This window comes from Engystomops pustulosus, chromosome 5 (assembly GCF_040894005.1).
Source record: "Engystomops pustulosus chromosome 5, aEngPut4.maternal, whole genome shotgun sequence".
Taxonomy (NCBI): domain Eukaryota; kingdom Metazoa; phylum Chordata; class Amphibia; order Anura; family Leptodactylidae; genus Engystomops; species Engystomops pustulosus.
Window position 1 is genome coordinate 174,942,524 of NC_092415.1, and position 18,356 is coordinate 174,960,879.

General features: G+C 40.2%; 1 protein-coding gene across 12 annotated transcripts in view; it reads left to right on the forward strand.

Moving 5' to 3' along the window:
* The window catches only part of LOC140133559 (sodium channel protein type 5 subunit alpha-like), a 286,670-nt gene that overhangs the window by 73,370 nt on the left and 194,944 nt on the right, over positions 1-18,356 (forward strand). For all 12 annotated transcript variants that reach the window (XM_072153872.1, XM_072153881.1, XM_072153869.1 and 9 more), the window contains exon 2: positions 15,695-16,022. In XM_072153872.1, coding sequence (XP_072009973.1) covers positions 15,747-16,022 — 276 coding nt within the window. In that variant the 5' untranslated portion in view covers positions 15,695-15,746. The remainder of the gene's footprint in view (positions 1-15,694; positions 16,023-18,356) is intronic.

The window sequence follows — 18,356 nt, forward strand, 5'->3', positions numbered from 1 at the left end:
AGGACGCAGGGTTTTTCGGCTGATTTCTCGCTCTCCAACTTCAAAAATCCATAACTTTTTCATTTTTACGTGTACAGACCTGTGTGAGGGCTTATTTTGTGCGTAACAAATTTTACTTTCCCGGGATGTTATTTATTTTAACATGCCGTCTACTGCGAAGCTGAAAAAAAATTCCAAATGTGGAAAAATTGAAAAAAAACCGCACGTGCGTCACGTTCTTGTGGGCTCAGTTTTTACGACTTTCACTCTTCGCTCCAAATAACACGCCTACTTTATTCTTTGGTTCGGTGCGATCGCGGTGATACCAAATTTATACAGGTTTTATTGTGTTTTAATACATTTTCAAAAATTAAACGAATGTGTACAAAAAAGAAAAAACATTTTTTGTCATCTTCTGACGCTAATAACTTTTTCATACTTTGGCACACGGAGATGTGTGAGGGGTCATTTTTTGCAAAATGAGGCGACGTTTTCATTGCTACCATTTTGAGGTCTGTGCAACATTTTGATCATTTTTTATTTCATTTTTTATGTTATGTAAAAAGGTGTAAAAGTCGCATTTCGGACATTTGGGCGCCATTTCCCGCCTCGGAGGTCACCGCCGGCCGTAACCGTTTTTATATTTTGATAGATCGGGCATTTTGGGACGCGGCGATACCTAATATGTCTGTGATTTTTACTGTTTGTTATGTTTTATATCCGTTCTAGGGAAAGGGGGGTGATTTGAACTTTTAATATTTTATTAATTTTTTTTATTTTTTAAACTTTTTTTTTCTTTTTTTTTCACTATTTTTTAGACCATCTAGGGTACATTAACCCTAGATGGTCAGATCGCTCCTACCATATACTGCAATACTACAGTATTGCAATATATGGCATTTTTGCAGGTCATACATTACAATGAGCCACTGGCTCATTGTAACGAACCTGCATAAACCATGTAGCCTCGTGTCAAAAGAAGACCCGAGGCTACCATGGTAACCGATCGCCGCCCCCCGATGACGTTCGGGGGCGTGGCGATCGAAAAAAAGATGGCGGCGCCCGCGCGCCGCCGTCTTTTAAACGCCGCCGGCGACTTTGCCGGCAGCGTTTAGAGGGTTAATAGCCGCGATCGGTGCAAGCACCGACCGCGGTTATTAGCGGTGGGGGTTTTGTGCAAAATGCAAAAACCCCCACCTCTGTATGAAGAGGACTCAGCCCGTGAGCCCTCTTCATACATCCCTTATAGCTCTACGGCGCAGAGCGTTAAGGGGTTAAATATAGTTGTTTACCCCCTTCTGGCTGGATCTGAACTTTATTTAGCTCCTTTATTATGCAAATGAAGGGTCTCCGAGTGCAATAAACAGCTATGGAGCCCAGAGCCCCTCAGGCTTATTTGCATGATTCTAAAAGCCTTTTTAAAATAAAAACAAGGGCATAAAAAGCTAAAAGAGCAGATCCTGCCAGAGGGGGCACACACCAGTATGTCAGTGTGCTTGGTTTATAATCCTTCATCTTGGTGGTAGATTTACTTTGAACCTATAGAAGACATAAACCAGCAGTTTATTATATAAAGGACTATTTGGGGCGGCCGTCCAGGGCCTATGGCAACCTACACCAAAAATCAAGATAATGTTGGTAGATATAATAAGGCGAATGGACTCCACCCTCGCACTACGCAAAACTCTCACACATACACTCATCTAAATCAACACTTCTAGAGCCTTTGAAACTCCTTAAACTGCAGAACTGAACTGGGTCACACTTCCTCCGAGGTCCATGGAAGTTCTAATCTGCCCCTGGATGTAACATTGCTCTTATAGGCTCCACTGGACCAGTAGGCACCAACATAATTTTTTTTCACCAGTGTGCCACTTCTTATATATATATAATAGGCTAAGAGCGCCATTTGTCATTGCATGTGTGTATAGCCACACACCTCTAGCCTTTCATTGGAGTTAGACCACCAACATCAGGCAGTGTGCACAGAGCCTTAGCCACATGTCATCCTGCTTTCATAGTGCACCTTGATGTGACACAGGACTACATTCCCTTCCTGCGTCTAATTGAGGTGACTCATGCTTTTACCACTGCGCTCTGAAAAACAAATGTATTGCATATTGGTATGAAGAGCTGCAATCACCTCATCCAGCTAAATGACACATTCGCCGCTTCCTGTGGAGGCTGGAGATCTGCATTAAATTAGTAGTTTTAGTTGATATTTTTACTTCATCGCAAAGTGAATTGAACTATGAAAAGTGACACAAATGTTGTGATGATCATTTTGTCACCTGCCCGTTCCTTCATTCATTTCATTATACTGATATTTGTAAGAATAAGGATTAACATTCCTGTCAATTATTTCAGCTGGTTTCTCATAATGCACACATGACAGCGCCAATTGACTGTATACATTCATACCATGGATTATATAGATGTGTCAGAGGATTTGTACTAAGGTAGGAAATTGGACTGATCCGGTGGAATCTGATAAATACATATTATTTTAATATAATAATCTAAGGCTTTGTCTGGTTTAGAAAACACAACATATAAGGAATTCTGAGTTCCTCCGATACTCCTATGTCTCCAATACTGGAGAACGCAACACATTTTTGCATTTTATGGACATCCTATAAACTACAATGAATATAGATAGTGTAATACTTCCTATCCCCTGCAGGGGAGCTGTAGGAAAATTAAACAGTTGATCGCTGGAGATCACAACAGTGAGAAACCCTTTGGTTATAAATTTAAATAAAACATCTAACAAATTAAGTAGAATAAGATAAAAATATCATTTTGGCAGGCACCTTGGGAGATTTATCAAGGCCTGTAGTTGTATCCCCCCCTTACACAACCTCAACGCCAAGTGGTCGGGGAGTTGTGTGTAGTGGACCTGACATTATCTATAGTGTGCAACAGTTTCTAGCGCAGGTTATATCACAATTCTAAGCCAGGCAGGATCTGGCATAGTTATGCACCAGAAATACTAAGAGGCTAGAGCCTAATGGTATATCCGGTGTGACCTGCAGGGTGGGGGTTGGCAGCCTGCGCCCACGCTTGGAGAAATCACCCAAGAAATTTGTGTTTCGTTTTTAGAGCGTATTATGTCAGTTTTGACAATTTATATGACAGAAAGCTGCAATCATACATTCTCCCCATTGTGTGAAATTCACGCCTTCATGCAACTTTTACATGACACCTTGATGGAGCAAATTAATCAAAAGGGTAAGACAATGCCCAATTAGACAGTCTTTTGCGGCGCCGGATTTATCACTGTGTTTGGTGCTAGATGATAAATCTGGTGTATTATAAGCCAACACCCCTCAGAGACCACGTCCCTTTTTTTCGTACTATTCGTAAAAAAACTCTTAAATCCTTCACCAATGAGACATAGATAATTTTTTGCTGCAAATTGCATATGATTACTTTTTCAATCCAATTCTTTCGTAAACAGATTGATATATCTGTCCCAATGACAATATTTTGTGGACAATAAAAAGAAACCTCTTAGACGTGCAAAACAGTTCGATAAACCTGTGGAGTGAATGCGATAAAAATGTAATGTTACAAACAATAATGTGAAGCCCAAGCCCTTAAAGGGGATTTCTGGGAGAGTAATATTCTTTTTTAAAATGCTGAATTATGGTAAAAAAAAATTAATCCCTCTCCTCTCCCGTTCAGATGCTGTCAAGGTTCTATAAGGAATGTCAGAAGTCTACTCAGCCAATCAATGACTGAGGCAAGTTTCCACTACTGCCATTGATTGGCTGAGCCTTTATAATTTATTTTATTGTATTTATTATAGAGATAAGGTACCAGTATATCTGGTAAATTAATTTATTTGTCTATTTGGGTAAATAGACAAGCAGCCCCACTTCAATGAACATTAACAGGTGAATAAAGTTAGACTTACTGGGCTAAAATTATGTAAGAAAAGAACAGTGCAGGAAGGTCTAGAAAAGACCGCTTAGATAACCTATGCTATTACAAGGACTTGCTCACATTCACAATGGTAGAGGTGAGGGATCAACGAGGTAAATATGTCTATTATCTATTTTTCAGCAATTTGCCCATTATTATGTAGCAGAAAACCCATTTTGATTAATAAGTCGCTTATTCTCCATTAGCTCCTCAAAGAACCATTAGCTCATCAGTAAATGTGAGTGGTGAAATTATCAGTTTATTCCCATAAATGAAGTCTAATAGACAGTAGAAGGCTGTGTTGAAGGTATCCTTTAGACTGTTACACCTGTGCCTGCATCATCCTCTGTCCGTAATGTATGGCTGAGGATGCGCTGATAAGTGTCAGTTTGTCTCATGTCTCCTGCAAACTTTTCTCTGGTTCATTGACAGTTAATCTGCTGTGATTGACAGAATCTCTTCCCACACACATTGCTGCCCTGCCTGATTTTAGGCAACTGATCCAATCATGTTCTGGGTCAGGGCTCTGGCATCTCATATTGCCTGCTATACCCTTGTACTTGGCTCACTGTGTTTATTTTCTTGTTTGTATTCTGGTATTGTTGATCTTTTCCCTTTATTCCTGATTATCCATTTGACTTTGTACTACTTTGTCATTTGGGTTCTTCACCGTATTTGGTGACAATCGCTTTTTGTTGCACCTTGTTGGAATGTTGAAAGGGAATGTTGACCAGTTGTCTCCTATCACTTAGGGTGGGCTGAGCAATTGGGCAGGGACAGCTGGGAAGGGGTTTAGTTTTAGGGTCCAGTGTCTCTGTCTATCCGTTCCCAGACCCTGCATAAAATAATAATTGGTTGTTTTTTGCTGTTTTTTTTGTCTTAATCTTTGCTACTTGGTAAAGTGCTTTATATTATGACATCATAATTCAATTTGAAACAGAAAAATATGAATCCAAGAAATATCTCATAGTCTTGGCCACAAGAATAAATTCTTGTCCAAATTGTGACCCGGCATAACATTCATCATTATAAAATGGTTTCCTAGTTGGATCTTTGGAAATCACCAGAGTATAACAAATTAAGTTGACAATCCTCTGCTTCTTATTAACTAACAAGTATTTTTCAGTACTGTGCACGTCCTTAGGCTTCTCGTTGCTAATGTTTCCGCTCCGAGGACCTATATTTACATTCTGTTACTTGTCAGGGCTCCAGTCGATAGGTAAAATAGAGGAACATTATATTCTGCTGTGGTAAAGTCCCTCCGTCTTGGCAGAACTCCCGTGATAATAAAAATAAAACACCAGAAATATACCAGTGTGTTCTTCCTGGGATCTCTGACATGACAATAATAGTTGTCATCCGGTCATTCTGAAAATTCCTGTTAATTGCCTCCCAGGAAGTCTTACCTTTGTCATCAGTGGCCGTCTCTGGTCTCTGTAAACGAACTAAAAATAAACAGAGGTCTTGACAGATTAAGGTAATGAGACGTCCGGCTAAAAAGAAAATGTAACTATGAGATATTGCTTCCCTGTTTATTTGTTGACAACTTTCCCCAAGCTGCATTGATAATAGAATTCTGATTTGTCAAAAATATTTCAAGGAGAAGTTTATAATGTTAAAGTTTAACTACTCTGCTTGGGGTTTGGAATATTGTTTTGTATGTGGCTTAAAGGGAACCTGTCACCGTATTTTCACAAATACAGCTACTGACAGGTTCCCATAGAGCCCTATTAACTATCTGACACACTATGTTTAGCTAAAAATTGTTTCCTTTACATCCCAATAAATCAACTTTATGTTATATTACATGGCATCTGGAGGGGCATGTCCTGCTTGACTGGCCCTTCCCATCTACTCCTTCCCATGTTCCATGCCTCTTCTCAGCATTCAGCACTTCATGTCGTGTGACTAGGGTGTTGTCATCTAATGTCCTTTACTCAGTTACATTTGCAACATCTAACCAATATATGTATCTGATCACATGAACTCACAACATGCCTCCATGGACTCTACTCCTCCCCATCCTCCATTGAGGCTGCTGTGATTTCATGTGACCAGGGTCACCCTGGTCACATGACATGTAGTGATCAATGATGGGACAGAGCTCTCTCTCAATGTTCCACACTGCAGCATGACCTAACAGTGAGACCTGTCAATCAGGAACAAGATGGCAGGGCAATTCAAGTAACATTTAACATGCAGGAATCACTTATGTGATGGACTCACATCAGGTGAGTCATGGGAAGGAACCATTTAGGGATAAGGGCAATACTTTTAAATCATAGTTTTTGATGAAGTATTTATTTTGGGTGGGTTAATTTAAATATCACGTTGGTTGTCCAGATTCCCTTTTTGTATAAATACACACTTTAGACAGGAGTATTGTGTTATATGACAGGTGCTTTACATCTATTGCTCTTTCACTATCCAAAGTTATCTAACTGAATGATATGGGCCATAAATAACATAACTACCAGTAATGTGATTTCAGAAAACTTGGCAAAAAAAATTAATCTCAAGAAAATTGCTCCATAAACAATTCTTTATTTATTCATAAATAACTGACAAAATAATGATAAAATGAGCAAATAGTCAAAAGCAGAATTGAAAAGTGTGTGTCTTAATTTATAGCAGTATGAATCATTATATGGCTAGTATGATATACCATATATTCTGACATAATATAAGGGTAATGGGCATATAAAGCAATTAATATAAATTGCACATCGGAATGCAAATATCTTATAAATGCATCAGATCTGAATCAAAGAAATCATAAATATTTAAAAACATAAATAGAGGAATAAAGGAATGTATCACAAAATTACCTATTTTATAACAAAATGATAAAAAAATATTTTTAGTATTTCTTTTATTTGTAATCTTTAACATTTTCTAACTAAAAACAACATTTTTCTGCATCATTGGCTCTAAGCCTAATAATGAACTTTGGAGGCATTTTATGTAGTACTCACCTCATTTCCACTAAAAACAAGGCAAAATTACAATACAAAAAATGTTTCTTGACAATTTCACATAGATAATGCCACAACGTATCTGCTACAACCCCTCTTCCCTTATGGAAAACTTAAACTTAAAAGGAGGGGGATTATCATGGCTTGTACTGGTGTCAAGTGGGTGGGGAAAGGAGTGTGGAGTGGGCTGGATGTGGACATGTTGGGGGGGGGGGGCATAAAGAGCTGATAATATTCCCCTCAATGAGTCACAACCAGTCTATAGTCATAACGCTGCTGTTCCAGATTGCTAAAAGCTTTACTGTGCAGAAACAAGATGGCAGCTAACATAATGGAGAGAAGCATAATAATAAAAAAAAGGACAATAAGAACAGATTTGAAAATAATATTTGTTTTATTATCTTGGTGAGAGCAAAGGACTGATTCCAACATGCCCACTTTTCCTTTTAGACCCCTTTCCCACGACCATACGAATGACAGAAGTGTGTTGTGCATGGTACGGTGATCACCGGATCGTGACATTGCCCGAAAAAAGACAGAGAATGCTCTATATTTTGCCGCACATACAACCCGGCTACACGGCTCCCTATGGAGAGTGGAGGGGTGAGGAGCCTTCCCCCCTCACCTTCTCCAGCCGGCGTGGGTGTACGTCGTGTGGATGAGCCCTAACTAGGGGTCATCTGTTAGTCGGGTGTTCGTAAGTCAGGGACTGCCTGTATCAGCTTTCCTAATTCAAGCAGCAGGTGCCTATTATGGGTTTACATTGTATAATTGTAAGGGAAGCTTTCACTGGTTAATTTGCTTCCCGCGTTTCCTTTCTCACACATTTGAGCCGTTATTCTCATAGAGAAAACGCTAAGAAATAATTAAGGAGATGACAGCTGATATTTTTGACCACGACAGAGCGGACAGAGTGTAAGATGACTTCACCCTTAAATGAGCTCCTCAGAATGTAGCGCACACAGGAAGGTTACGGAGAGATGGCGCCGAACAGCGAGTACATCTGTCTTACATAGTCGGCTTTTGGGCGAGGTGTGAGGAGGCTGAAAGGCCAGCTTATGCTTCACAACTACAAGTTATTAGTATTTTTTCTTTTATTGAAGACTAAATTCGCTCTCACAAAGGAGAACATTTATTAAAAGTTGTACATGGCATTGCTATATGTCTGTACTGTATATTCAGTTATGGACCCATTGGGGCAGATATATTACTCTGTATTTCTTTGCCTAAAATATCTATTTTTTGAAATGACTTTAATGCCTCCTTTTTGAGGTTTTTAGAAACTTTTGTGACAATCTTAAATGTAGATTTATTCTAAAGCATCGGACACTATGATAAGGCAGTCCAACTAACGTTTAGACTGTATAAGGGGAGAGGGGGTGTTATAAGAGCTTGTAAGTCAGTTTTCTATCTACCCCATTATGCCAACTTTATGCCAATTGGCAGGACCTGGTGTAGAATGTAGAATTGTCCTACTGGATATGTCAGATATAGATATATCCAGCAAGGTGGAAGAGGCTGGGTTTACAGGGTTCATTCGCTGGAGCACCCTCAGACGTTTAGGAAGTAATAAATTATGGGTTGGATCAACCCACATTTATCCCCTATTACAGTACTAGTCTGTTTCGCCAAGAGCAGAAAGAAAGTGAGTTTGGGGCCATCCAACGCTGATGGGGAACCTAACAGGTTAACTGCCGCAATCGGTGCAAGCGCCCTCCACGGTAGTTACCAAAAGGTGTAATAGAGCTGACACTTTTCACATATGGAGTGGGCTCAGTCTGTGAAACCTTTCCATACACCACTTTCTGATGTATATTTACGTTGGCCGGTTGTGAAAGGATTGAAAGAAATGTACTATAAAAATCAAGCATGATATTTGTTGTCCATGGCCTCCTTCTTTCTAAAATCAACTTTTAAATTATGCTAATTAGCCTGAAGGGCTCTCAGCTGTTGCTACCAGAGCCCCTTTGTGCTGCAGATTTGCAGACTGTTACACTCTGCAGGAGCACTTTCCCCCTCCTACTGTGCGCTTAAACTTCCTCTACTTTCATGAGATTACATCAGAAAGAGGGAGAGGGAAGTGTAAAGGGAGCAATGGAGATGGGAGAGTGTAACAGCCTGTGAAGCCAGAGCATGGAAGAACTCTAGGCCTGGTTTCCTTTAAACAATTGATAGATGGGGTGGCATGGTGGCTGAGTGAGTAGCGCTTCAGCCTTGCAGCGCTGGAGTTTGTTTGTGCTTTCTGTGTTTGCGTGGGTTTCCTCAGGGTACTCCAGTTTCCTCCCACACTCCAAAACATGCTGTTAGGTTGTTTAGATTGTGAGCCCCATGGGGACATGGACCAATTTGACATGCTTTGTGCAGCGCCTCGTAATCTGTGTGTATATAAATAAAGAATTATTTATTTATAGATGTGGTGTAAGGTATTTTGGAACTTTTTGACCCAAACTACCCCAGGGTTTTGACCCCTTTTTGCTTAGGAAAGTAGCCTTTGTGAACGGCATTATAGATGTCTCCACCCGGTCTGCAGGGGCACCAGGACTTGGCCCATCTTTAGGCTAGAAACACCCTTTTTATATATAGTTGAAAGCTCTTTGTATAAGTGGCCCCCACTGCTGTATGAATGGTCTTCACCAAGTACCGATGTGCGTTTGCCATGAATTCGATGCCGGTAGTATTTCTCGTCAAGAATTATCAACCTAAATTTGTGAACGGCTGTGTAGAATAAATTGCTCTATTTATTTAAAATACTTTTTATTTTTAAGGGAAAGTAAGAAAAGTTCCATGAGCATTAGCATGATTACCAGGGGCCAAATGAATCAGTCTGAACCTTGTACAGATGAAACAGCGAGGACGTTGCTATGGATTTTAGACTTATTTAGGGTTGTAAGCATTTAATGGCAATGTTCTCGGTAATAACACATTTTTCATGTCGCTATCTTGTTTTTGTAAATTTCTAAGTGTTCTTTGGGTTACGCTAATTTAATTTTTTTTACAGATGGACCCGTTGCTATGGTTTTATGATAAAGTGAACTGATGTAACATATTTCAGCGCTTTTTTTTATTTACTTATGGATGTAATATTATTTAATGTGGATAAGGGCCGAACAGAAGTGACTCCAGAGCTGCTGCTTTGGTATGACACCTTTAAATTAGTATTTAAGTGGATTGTGGACATTCACATTTACATGATTTTAATCGGATAATAAATCTCCACCTTGGACTTCATCGTTCGAGCATTGCATCTTTTTTCGAGCTGATAAATGTGTTTTTACACTAAAGGAAAAACTTTTAATGATGGAGAGAGTCATGCATACTGTGGTGAATTAATAGGGGGTAAAATGATATCATTATTCCATAGTAAATTGATAGGTTGTGGCTTTATAAACATACTTCTCAATATGGAAGGTAGCATAATTGGCACAAATCATAGCAATGCTCTACTATATCCTTTCAAGCACATAGTTTTATTTTTTCCTGCTGCTTTTATAGCCTAGTAAACCACGCTAACACAGCAAGACCAGATGGATATCTCTGGTCATATTCTTACCCAGGATCCCAGTACCGAGAACTAACAATGCTAATCCACCTATGTCCTACACATGCTTATATTTTCTTATACCCTGGAGTGATATGGGCAGAAGAAATACAGAATTACATTAGAAACCTTGTGTGCAATACAGGCGGATGTGATGCCCTCTTTGTGGCCTATTTTGGCTGGGTGGACATCTGCAGCTGAGAAACGCTAAGCCCACCCATGTGCGTTGGAAGTGGACAGGAATAGGACCTTCTTCATAATGTGCGCCAACGGCGTTTGGCTTGCTCATGGTGCGTAAAGCAATGCGCCATACCTAACCAAACCATGGCCGTGCACAATAGACCTTAATGGGGGCTGTCCTTTTTTCAGCTCCGGACACCCAAAAACAGAGGCCTTGTGAATGGCCCTATATCTGTCTCCCGGTCACTTCAAACGCCTCATCTGCTATAACGCCAACACATGTCCAATCTTTTGGCTACAAACATCCCTTTTGATATACAAGCCGTCCCCGGGTTACATACAAGATAGGTTCTTAAGGTTTGTTCTCAATTTGAATTTGTATGTCAGTCGGAATTGGTTTTATTGTATAATTGTAGCTCCAGACAAAAATTTTCTTTGGATTTTCAAAATTTTTTGCTGTAATGGGAACACAAATTATCAATAAAACTTCCTTACAGACACTTTACAGCGGATCATTGTAGCCTGGGACTATAGTAAAGTATCCAGAGAGCTTCACCGGAGGTCAATGTGGGCAGAGAGGGCCGTCTGTAACTAAGGGGTTGTCTGTAAGTTGGTTGTCCTTAAGTACAGGACCATATGTATAGTCCAAAGCTTTTTGTATAGATGGCCTATATGGCTGTATGGATGGTCTTCAACAAGTAGGTATGTGTGTTTCTAATAATGTAAGTAGGAACTATCTGGACAAGTCCTTGGAGGATACACTAGGAACCCTTTTAAGTGGGTTGTGTCAAGATTCTAACGTAGCACCTGTCGATAGGATAGGTGATTGCCTGAAATGGAGATCCAGAATTTGGAATCTCAACCAATGACTTGAACAGGGGTCTGTAGTTATTCAAGCTCAAATACAAATGAATGATGCTGTTCCATTTCCATACCAGGCCTTGAGAACTATTCAGACATTTATCAACTATTCTGCGAGTACAGGATAGGTGGCACAAACCTTTACAGAAACCCTATAAAATAATGCTTACAAAATTATATTGTGGAAGATTAACGTGCTCCATTTTACAGACTGCAAGAAAACTATTTGGGTTATTTTATTAAGACTGATAATTTATTAAGACTCCGGACGCAATGCTTGGGGGTCTGGAAATACTAAATCATCCAGTGGCCAAGAGTTGCATGGGTCTCTACTAAAATGGTAGAGTTATTGTAGTTAAGACTTTTAATAATTTTTATTTTTTAAATTTTATTAGTATATTAGACATGGGAGAACTTTAGAAGATAACGTCAAAGATGGGCACTACCCTTATTTTTATTCTATTTCCAAATGTATATTCTAGTGCTGAACCGCATGTACTTGGTCAAGGGGGGCCCCCTTTTTTTGTTTTTGTTTTTTTTTAATGTGATGTTGATTGAGTGAGTTATTTAGGCTGCCATATTGGAGGTCAGGTAGAAATTTCTCGGGTCAGGAAGGAAAGGGACACTTGGCATCAGTCATCTAGGATCCTATGGATCGACACTAAACAATTATAGGTTGGATTTGATGGACATATCTTCAATGATACTGTCAGGTTCGCTAGGGAAAATGCTGGGACTTCTGGTTCTTCTGGTGGTGCCAGCAGCGTTCTCAGAACCCCGGCGCGTATCCGCGCAAACTCCACCTCTCGTCCCGGGCAGCGGCTGCTAAGATCTCGCGCTGTCTAGGAGTTGTGTTCGGAACTGCTGGGACTTGTGCTACCTCTGCTTGGTGCCTGGTTGTTCTGCACCATGAGGGGTTAATTCCCAGAAGCTGTCCAGCTCCTATCAGGTTCTGGAGGTGGAGTTCTGGCTGCATAAATTGCAGCTTCAATAGTCACCTGTGCCAGTGTTTGAAATCCCTTCTCCACTCGCTCTCAGCATTAGGTTTGACTTTCTCTGTATCTGTATCTGTATCGTTGTTGGCCTCGGCTCGTTTTTTGACATTGACTTTTTGCCTACTGATTTTGTTATTGACGTACCCTCTCGTTGTGAATCCGGCTAGTTTACTATTCTTTTGTGTTTTATGTTTGTCAGTCTGGTTGTGTTTCCCTTCCCACACTTATCAGTGTATTTCGAGTCTTCAAGTAGTCGCCCCACGGTTTAGCGTGGGGGGGCTATAGGAAGGGACAGAGGTTGGGGCAAGCTCAGGGCACACTATCCCCTGTCTTTTGTCTTACCCAATCTTAAGAGATACTATGTATTTGTATGTATGTATTACAATGCAAATGGATAATAAAATTCTGAAGTAGGCGTTAAAAGTAGTAATGAGCAGACTTGTTTAAATTCAGCTGAACCGCAATTTTAAAACCTGTTTGCACTGATCGCAGCTTTATTTAAATTACCATGGCCAATGTGCACCACTATTTTAGGAAGTTTGTCGCTCCCGAGCAATGATCACCCCCAAAAGAGAAGTGTAGGCACTGCAATTTAATTGTTATCGGTGACTTTGCCAGCGCCATTTAAAGAGTGCCCATTATTGGTGCCAGCACTGATCATGGGCATTAACATGGGAGGAGGGGGATGGGGTTGGTTGAGCTTCTAATGCAGTTCGGTGGACCCAAACCCGCAGAATTTGGTTTCAAACCTGCATTTTGTTGTTTAAATCCACTTAGTTAAGAGAAAATCTACAACATTTTATTTTTTAACATGTGTAGTTACCTATTTTATGCAGCAGGTGTCACTGCTGGGGTAACCGACAGTAAAGAAAATTTTTTACAAAAGGAAGAAAATTGGTGATAAAATGAATATTTGGTTGCCAAGTGTGGATAGATAATCACAATGGAGGAGAGTATTATGTAAATCATCTCCAGAACACATCATGTAGTGTTGGATGATACTTCCCATTTATAACATAATGATTCATTCTCACGGATTACGTCTCCTTGTCCTCCTCATCCTCTAAACACGTGTCACGTTTCTTTACATTGTAAGAAAGTTATCAATGCCCTGTGCTCCGCATTAGAAGGTATTTGGTAACATAATCCTCTTAGCTACTTCCGTGCTAGAAGGCAGGTATTGTCTCGGTGAATATTATACTCCAGTAATTATTTCCCTTAGAACAAAGTAGATTCAGCAGAATGGGAATATTTCACATGATTCACATTGGTTTGTTAGGAGCAGCTTTGGCTGAGTCATTTGGATCAGTACTTGGCACCTTGTCTGTTTGATCTACTGTACAATGCTGATATCCAACATGCTTGGCTTACAAGAAGCCTAGAATGGAATAAACACTGGAGTATTGTTATAGAAATGTAACCTCACATGTTGCATCCACCAAAAACAACATAACAACAGATTTCCATGTAATTTGTGGATAGCAAAAATTAATCCGCAAATTTGGATCATTGAATTAGAATAAATTCTTGATCAATTTATGAAATGGCTTTGAATTAGACATATATGAATTATTAAAAATCTGATTTAGGAGAATTCCTTTAAGGTCAGATTGTAAATAATTGATGGCTAACCCATAGTCAAGTACCCTTTAGAGCTGATTCTTTTTTAAAGGGGTTGTCCGCGTTCCACAAATAATCATTGTAATTTTATAATTTTCAAATATAATTTGATTCTCGTTATCTCCTTAGATCTCTGCTTGCTGTCATTCAACAGGAAGCTTCATTGTTTACTTCCTGTTGGTAGAAACCAATCCACGGTCATGTGATGCCACATTTTTAACACACAGTTCTGATTACTCTAACAAGCCGTTCACCTGTGTGGCATCACATGACCAGGGATATATGAGCCGTACACCTGTGTGACATCATATGACCAGAGATATAAGAGAGCCGTTCACCTGTGTGGCATCACATGACCAGGGATATAAAGAGCCATGGACCTGTTTGACATCACATGACCAGGGATATAAAGAGCCGTGCACCTGTATGACATCACATGACCAGAGATATAAAGAGCCGTGCACCTGTGTGACATCACATGACCAGAGATATGAGCCGTGCACCTGTATAACATCACATGACCAGGGATACAACGAGCCGTGCGTCTGTGTGACATCACATGACCAGGGATATAGTGAGCCGTGCGTCTGTGTGACATCACATGACAATGGACCAGGTTTTATCTACATGAAGTAAACAATAAAGCTTAATATACAATGCCATCAAGCAGAGATGTAAAACATGAGAAATTGAAACAGAAAGTATATTACAATATTGTATTATTACACAAACAATACCAATTATTATTATTTCTTGAATGTGGACAACCCCTTTAAGTTACTTTCACATTGGACATTAAATGTCCACCACGTTCTTGTCTTTATGGATCACCTAATGGGAGATTGGGGGGAAAATTAACTTAAACAATGTACTGAATGAACGGAAGCTAATTTTATAAATGGGTTCGGACACTTTTCAATAAATCTGTTCCATTAGACACATCTTGTTACCTGTGTCTTTGCCTACTTTGAGAGCTTCAGCCTTTCCCTGTTCTCCCCTTGCTGCCCTCTGCGTATATATGGACATCTTCCTGTTTCTCACTCCTTCAGTCAGTCCTAATGGCGTCAGCCACTGTGCCTCTTTCTCTCACAGTCCATCTCCCTGGCAGACACAAGAAGAGTGGAGGGGGGGAGCAGGATGAGTCATAATCTCCTGCTTCAGCCCCTCCTATTCACCAGTGCACAGACATGTAAAGAAAGATTCACAGAGACAGCACTAAAGCAAGTAGCAGGACCGCTGAATCACTTGATGAACAGTCAGGGATCATTATCAAGGCAGTAAAGCCATATAAGCAATTTATGTGGGAGAGTACCTAACCCCTTTAAGAAAAAGATAGTTGCAATCACAATTAAAGTAACTTTTAAATTTGGCATTTCAGTGGGTTCAGTCATAATCCAGTGGATGGAGACATGGTGTACTAACAATAAAGCTGAAGAGATACAAATCTATATTTCTTGTCAAATCTATTCTTGTTTTGTGCAGTGTTATAGAAGTGGCAGGTAGTGTTCGTCACTCTCCGTGCCATAGTAGTAAAAGTTTACCTTCTGAAATCATCCATGGACAAGTCATCTAGCTGTCTCATTTAATACAGGAGCTTATTTTCTCTTTGTTTCTTTCAGCTGTTTCCAATGCTATAAGTAAGAATTAGGACAGAAGGAGCAGGATGAAAATATGGCAGTCCTGTTGTTGCCACCAAGTCCTGATAGCTTCCGCCGCTTCACCCCAGAATCATTGGCTGCTATTGAGAAGCGTATCGCTGAGGAACAGGCCAGAAGTGCCAAACAGGAATACAGAGAAGGCGAGAACAATGAAAATAAAGAGGAATTACCTGCACCACATCCCGACTTGGAGGCTGGCAAACAGTTGCCTCGAATCTTTGGGGACTTTCCTTCAAATCTCATTGGGCAACCCCTGGAGGATATTGACCCATTCTACAAAAATCAGAAGGTAATGGAGTTTCAATTCCTGGTACCTATTGTGTATTGCTTATGTTTGTTAATTTGTTATGAGATATCACAGCCTGGACTCTGAATTCTGAAGGGTTAAACATCCAGAATAATTGCTACAGATTCATTACCTTTCCTCTTGGCTGGATAAGTGTCCAGGGATGAGCAGCTTTTATAATATAGTTTCGCAGTATATGTGGTTGGGGTGTCAGTTGTAGCTTTTCAGTGGTTTTCTTATCACATTGTAACATTGTATTCAACTGCTTCTATTAAGACATTGAAATGAATAACCAAATTTGAGCTATGTGTGAGCACATCTCTAGCTGCATATTGTTAATTTGTCAATTTAAGTAAAGAAAATCTACTTGTAACTGATAAATTTATTAAACCCAAAATACTCACCTACTTCTCATACTCCTCTTCATCTTGATCCCAGCGATGTTCTTCGCTAATATTGACATGTCGAGATCACCTAAAATTTTTTTTTTAAAGCAACCCGGAGCTCTGGGACGAGATATCCGGTGCTCCAGGTTGCTACTTATTCATTCCTCCTGCATGACGTCACCCCCCTCTCCCAGCATGAGAGAGGGAGGTGCAAGAGGCATCATTATTATTAGCTGAATGGAGCTAATTCCAGGCAGCTTTTTAAAAGTCTCATTTTAAGGTGATCCTGGCGTGTCAAGATTAGCAAAGACCTCCACTGGGATCGAGATGAAGAAGAACATAGGTGAATATTTTTGGTGTAATCAGCCTATCAACTACTGGTAGATTTCCTTTAATGATGTAATAACCTTCTAGGGCCTCTATTTTGTCATTTTTTACGAAACTTGTCACCAGCTTTTATACCACAACTATCCCACTCAGATAGGTCATGATATATTCTTTCCAGCATTCCCTTTTTATGTTAAATCTCAATCAATTTTCCTGTTAAAAATGACCTCAAAATCATAAGCACTTTATTTTGAGATGCGTCACTTTTATCGGCTGCATCACTTCAGGCACAAGTGATGAGTGATGGAGTGATGCGATGCACCTGGTAACACTGTACGGATTAGATTTTCCTTTGTGTGCTATAATAGCATAAATACAGAAAGTTAAAGACATACATGCTAAGGATCTTTATCCGTAGTTCCCATTGACAATGGATCCGTGAATCTCTGGTTCCACAATAATGATGCATTTTGAAAGATGAGATGCTTGTCTTTACAATGACACCATAACCATTGTTTTAGCTACTACAGAACCCAAGATCATCTGAAATACAGCTCAACCTTCAGCCTCAAAAAGTGCCTATTGATCTTGAGATTCACAAAAAAGTTGCGTAACGTTACCGCTTATCTGCAAGATCAATGGGCAGTACCAGAGGTAACTCACCAGGGGACATAAGTCTGACCATCTCAGGCTAATTTGCATATTTTCAAATAGTCTATTCTAAAAAACACAGTTCTGGGTTATAATACAAGCAGTTTCTAGCCCCTGAAGACATAACATGTTAGTAGTGTTAGTCTACATCAGCCAATCTGATTTTAGGGTCCTTTAAAGGAGTCGGTCCAAGATTTAACGTAATCCCAAATCAGACCCAACTGATACAAAGAATCAAAGTCCCTTTCCTCTGCCTAAATGTAGTAGCAGTCCATTACAGCCGCAGTGCACATATGCCTTTCTGCTTTCTCTATATCATTGTGTGCCCAACCCCTATATCATTGTGTGTTATAACTTACCTTGCACCCTGACAGAATCCTCTGTGTAGTCCCAGGGGTTGGGCTTTGGTTTGGATGCATTTCAAAAAACAATATGTGACCTGTCTGTGCTGCAAACTGCTCAGCTCTTGTCCCACCCCTTTGTGCTCCTGCACAGCTTCTCCCTCTCCCACTGATGTCATCTCACCAGGCTGTGAGCTCTGTGAAGGAGCAGGAGGGAGGAACTATACAGGAGTACAAAGGTGGGGGCCAAGAGCTGAGGAGTCTGCAGCACAGACAAGTCATGTGTTATTTTTTGAAATGCAACCAAATCCCAACCCCTAGGACTACACAGAGGATTCTGTCTGGAGGATTCTGGAGGTGCAAGGTAAGTTTTAACACACAATTACCGTATATACTCGAGTATAAGCCGACCCGAGTATAAGCCGAGACCCCTAATTTTACCACTGAAAACTGGGAAAACCTATTGACTCGAGTATAAGCCGAGGGTGTAGTATACAGCCAGCCCCAATGTAGTATACAGCCAACCAGCCCCCATGTAGCATACAGCCAGCCCCCAGTAGTATACAGCTTGCCCCCAGTAGTATACAGCTTGCCCCCAGTAGTACACAGCCTGCCCCCCAGTAGTATACAGC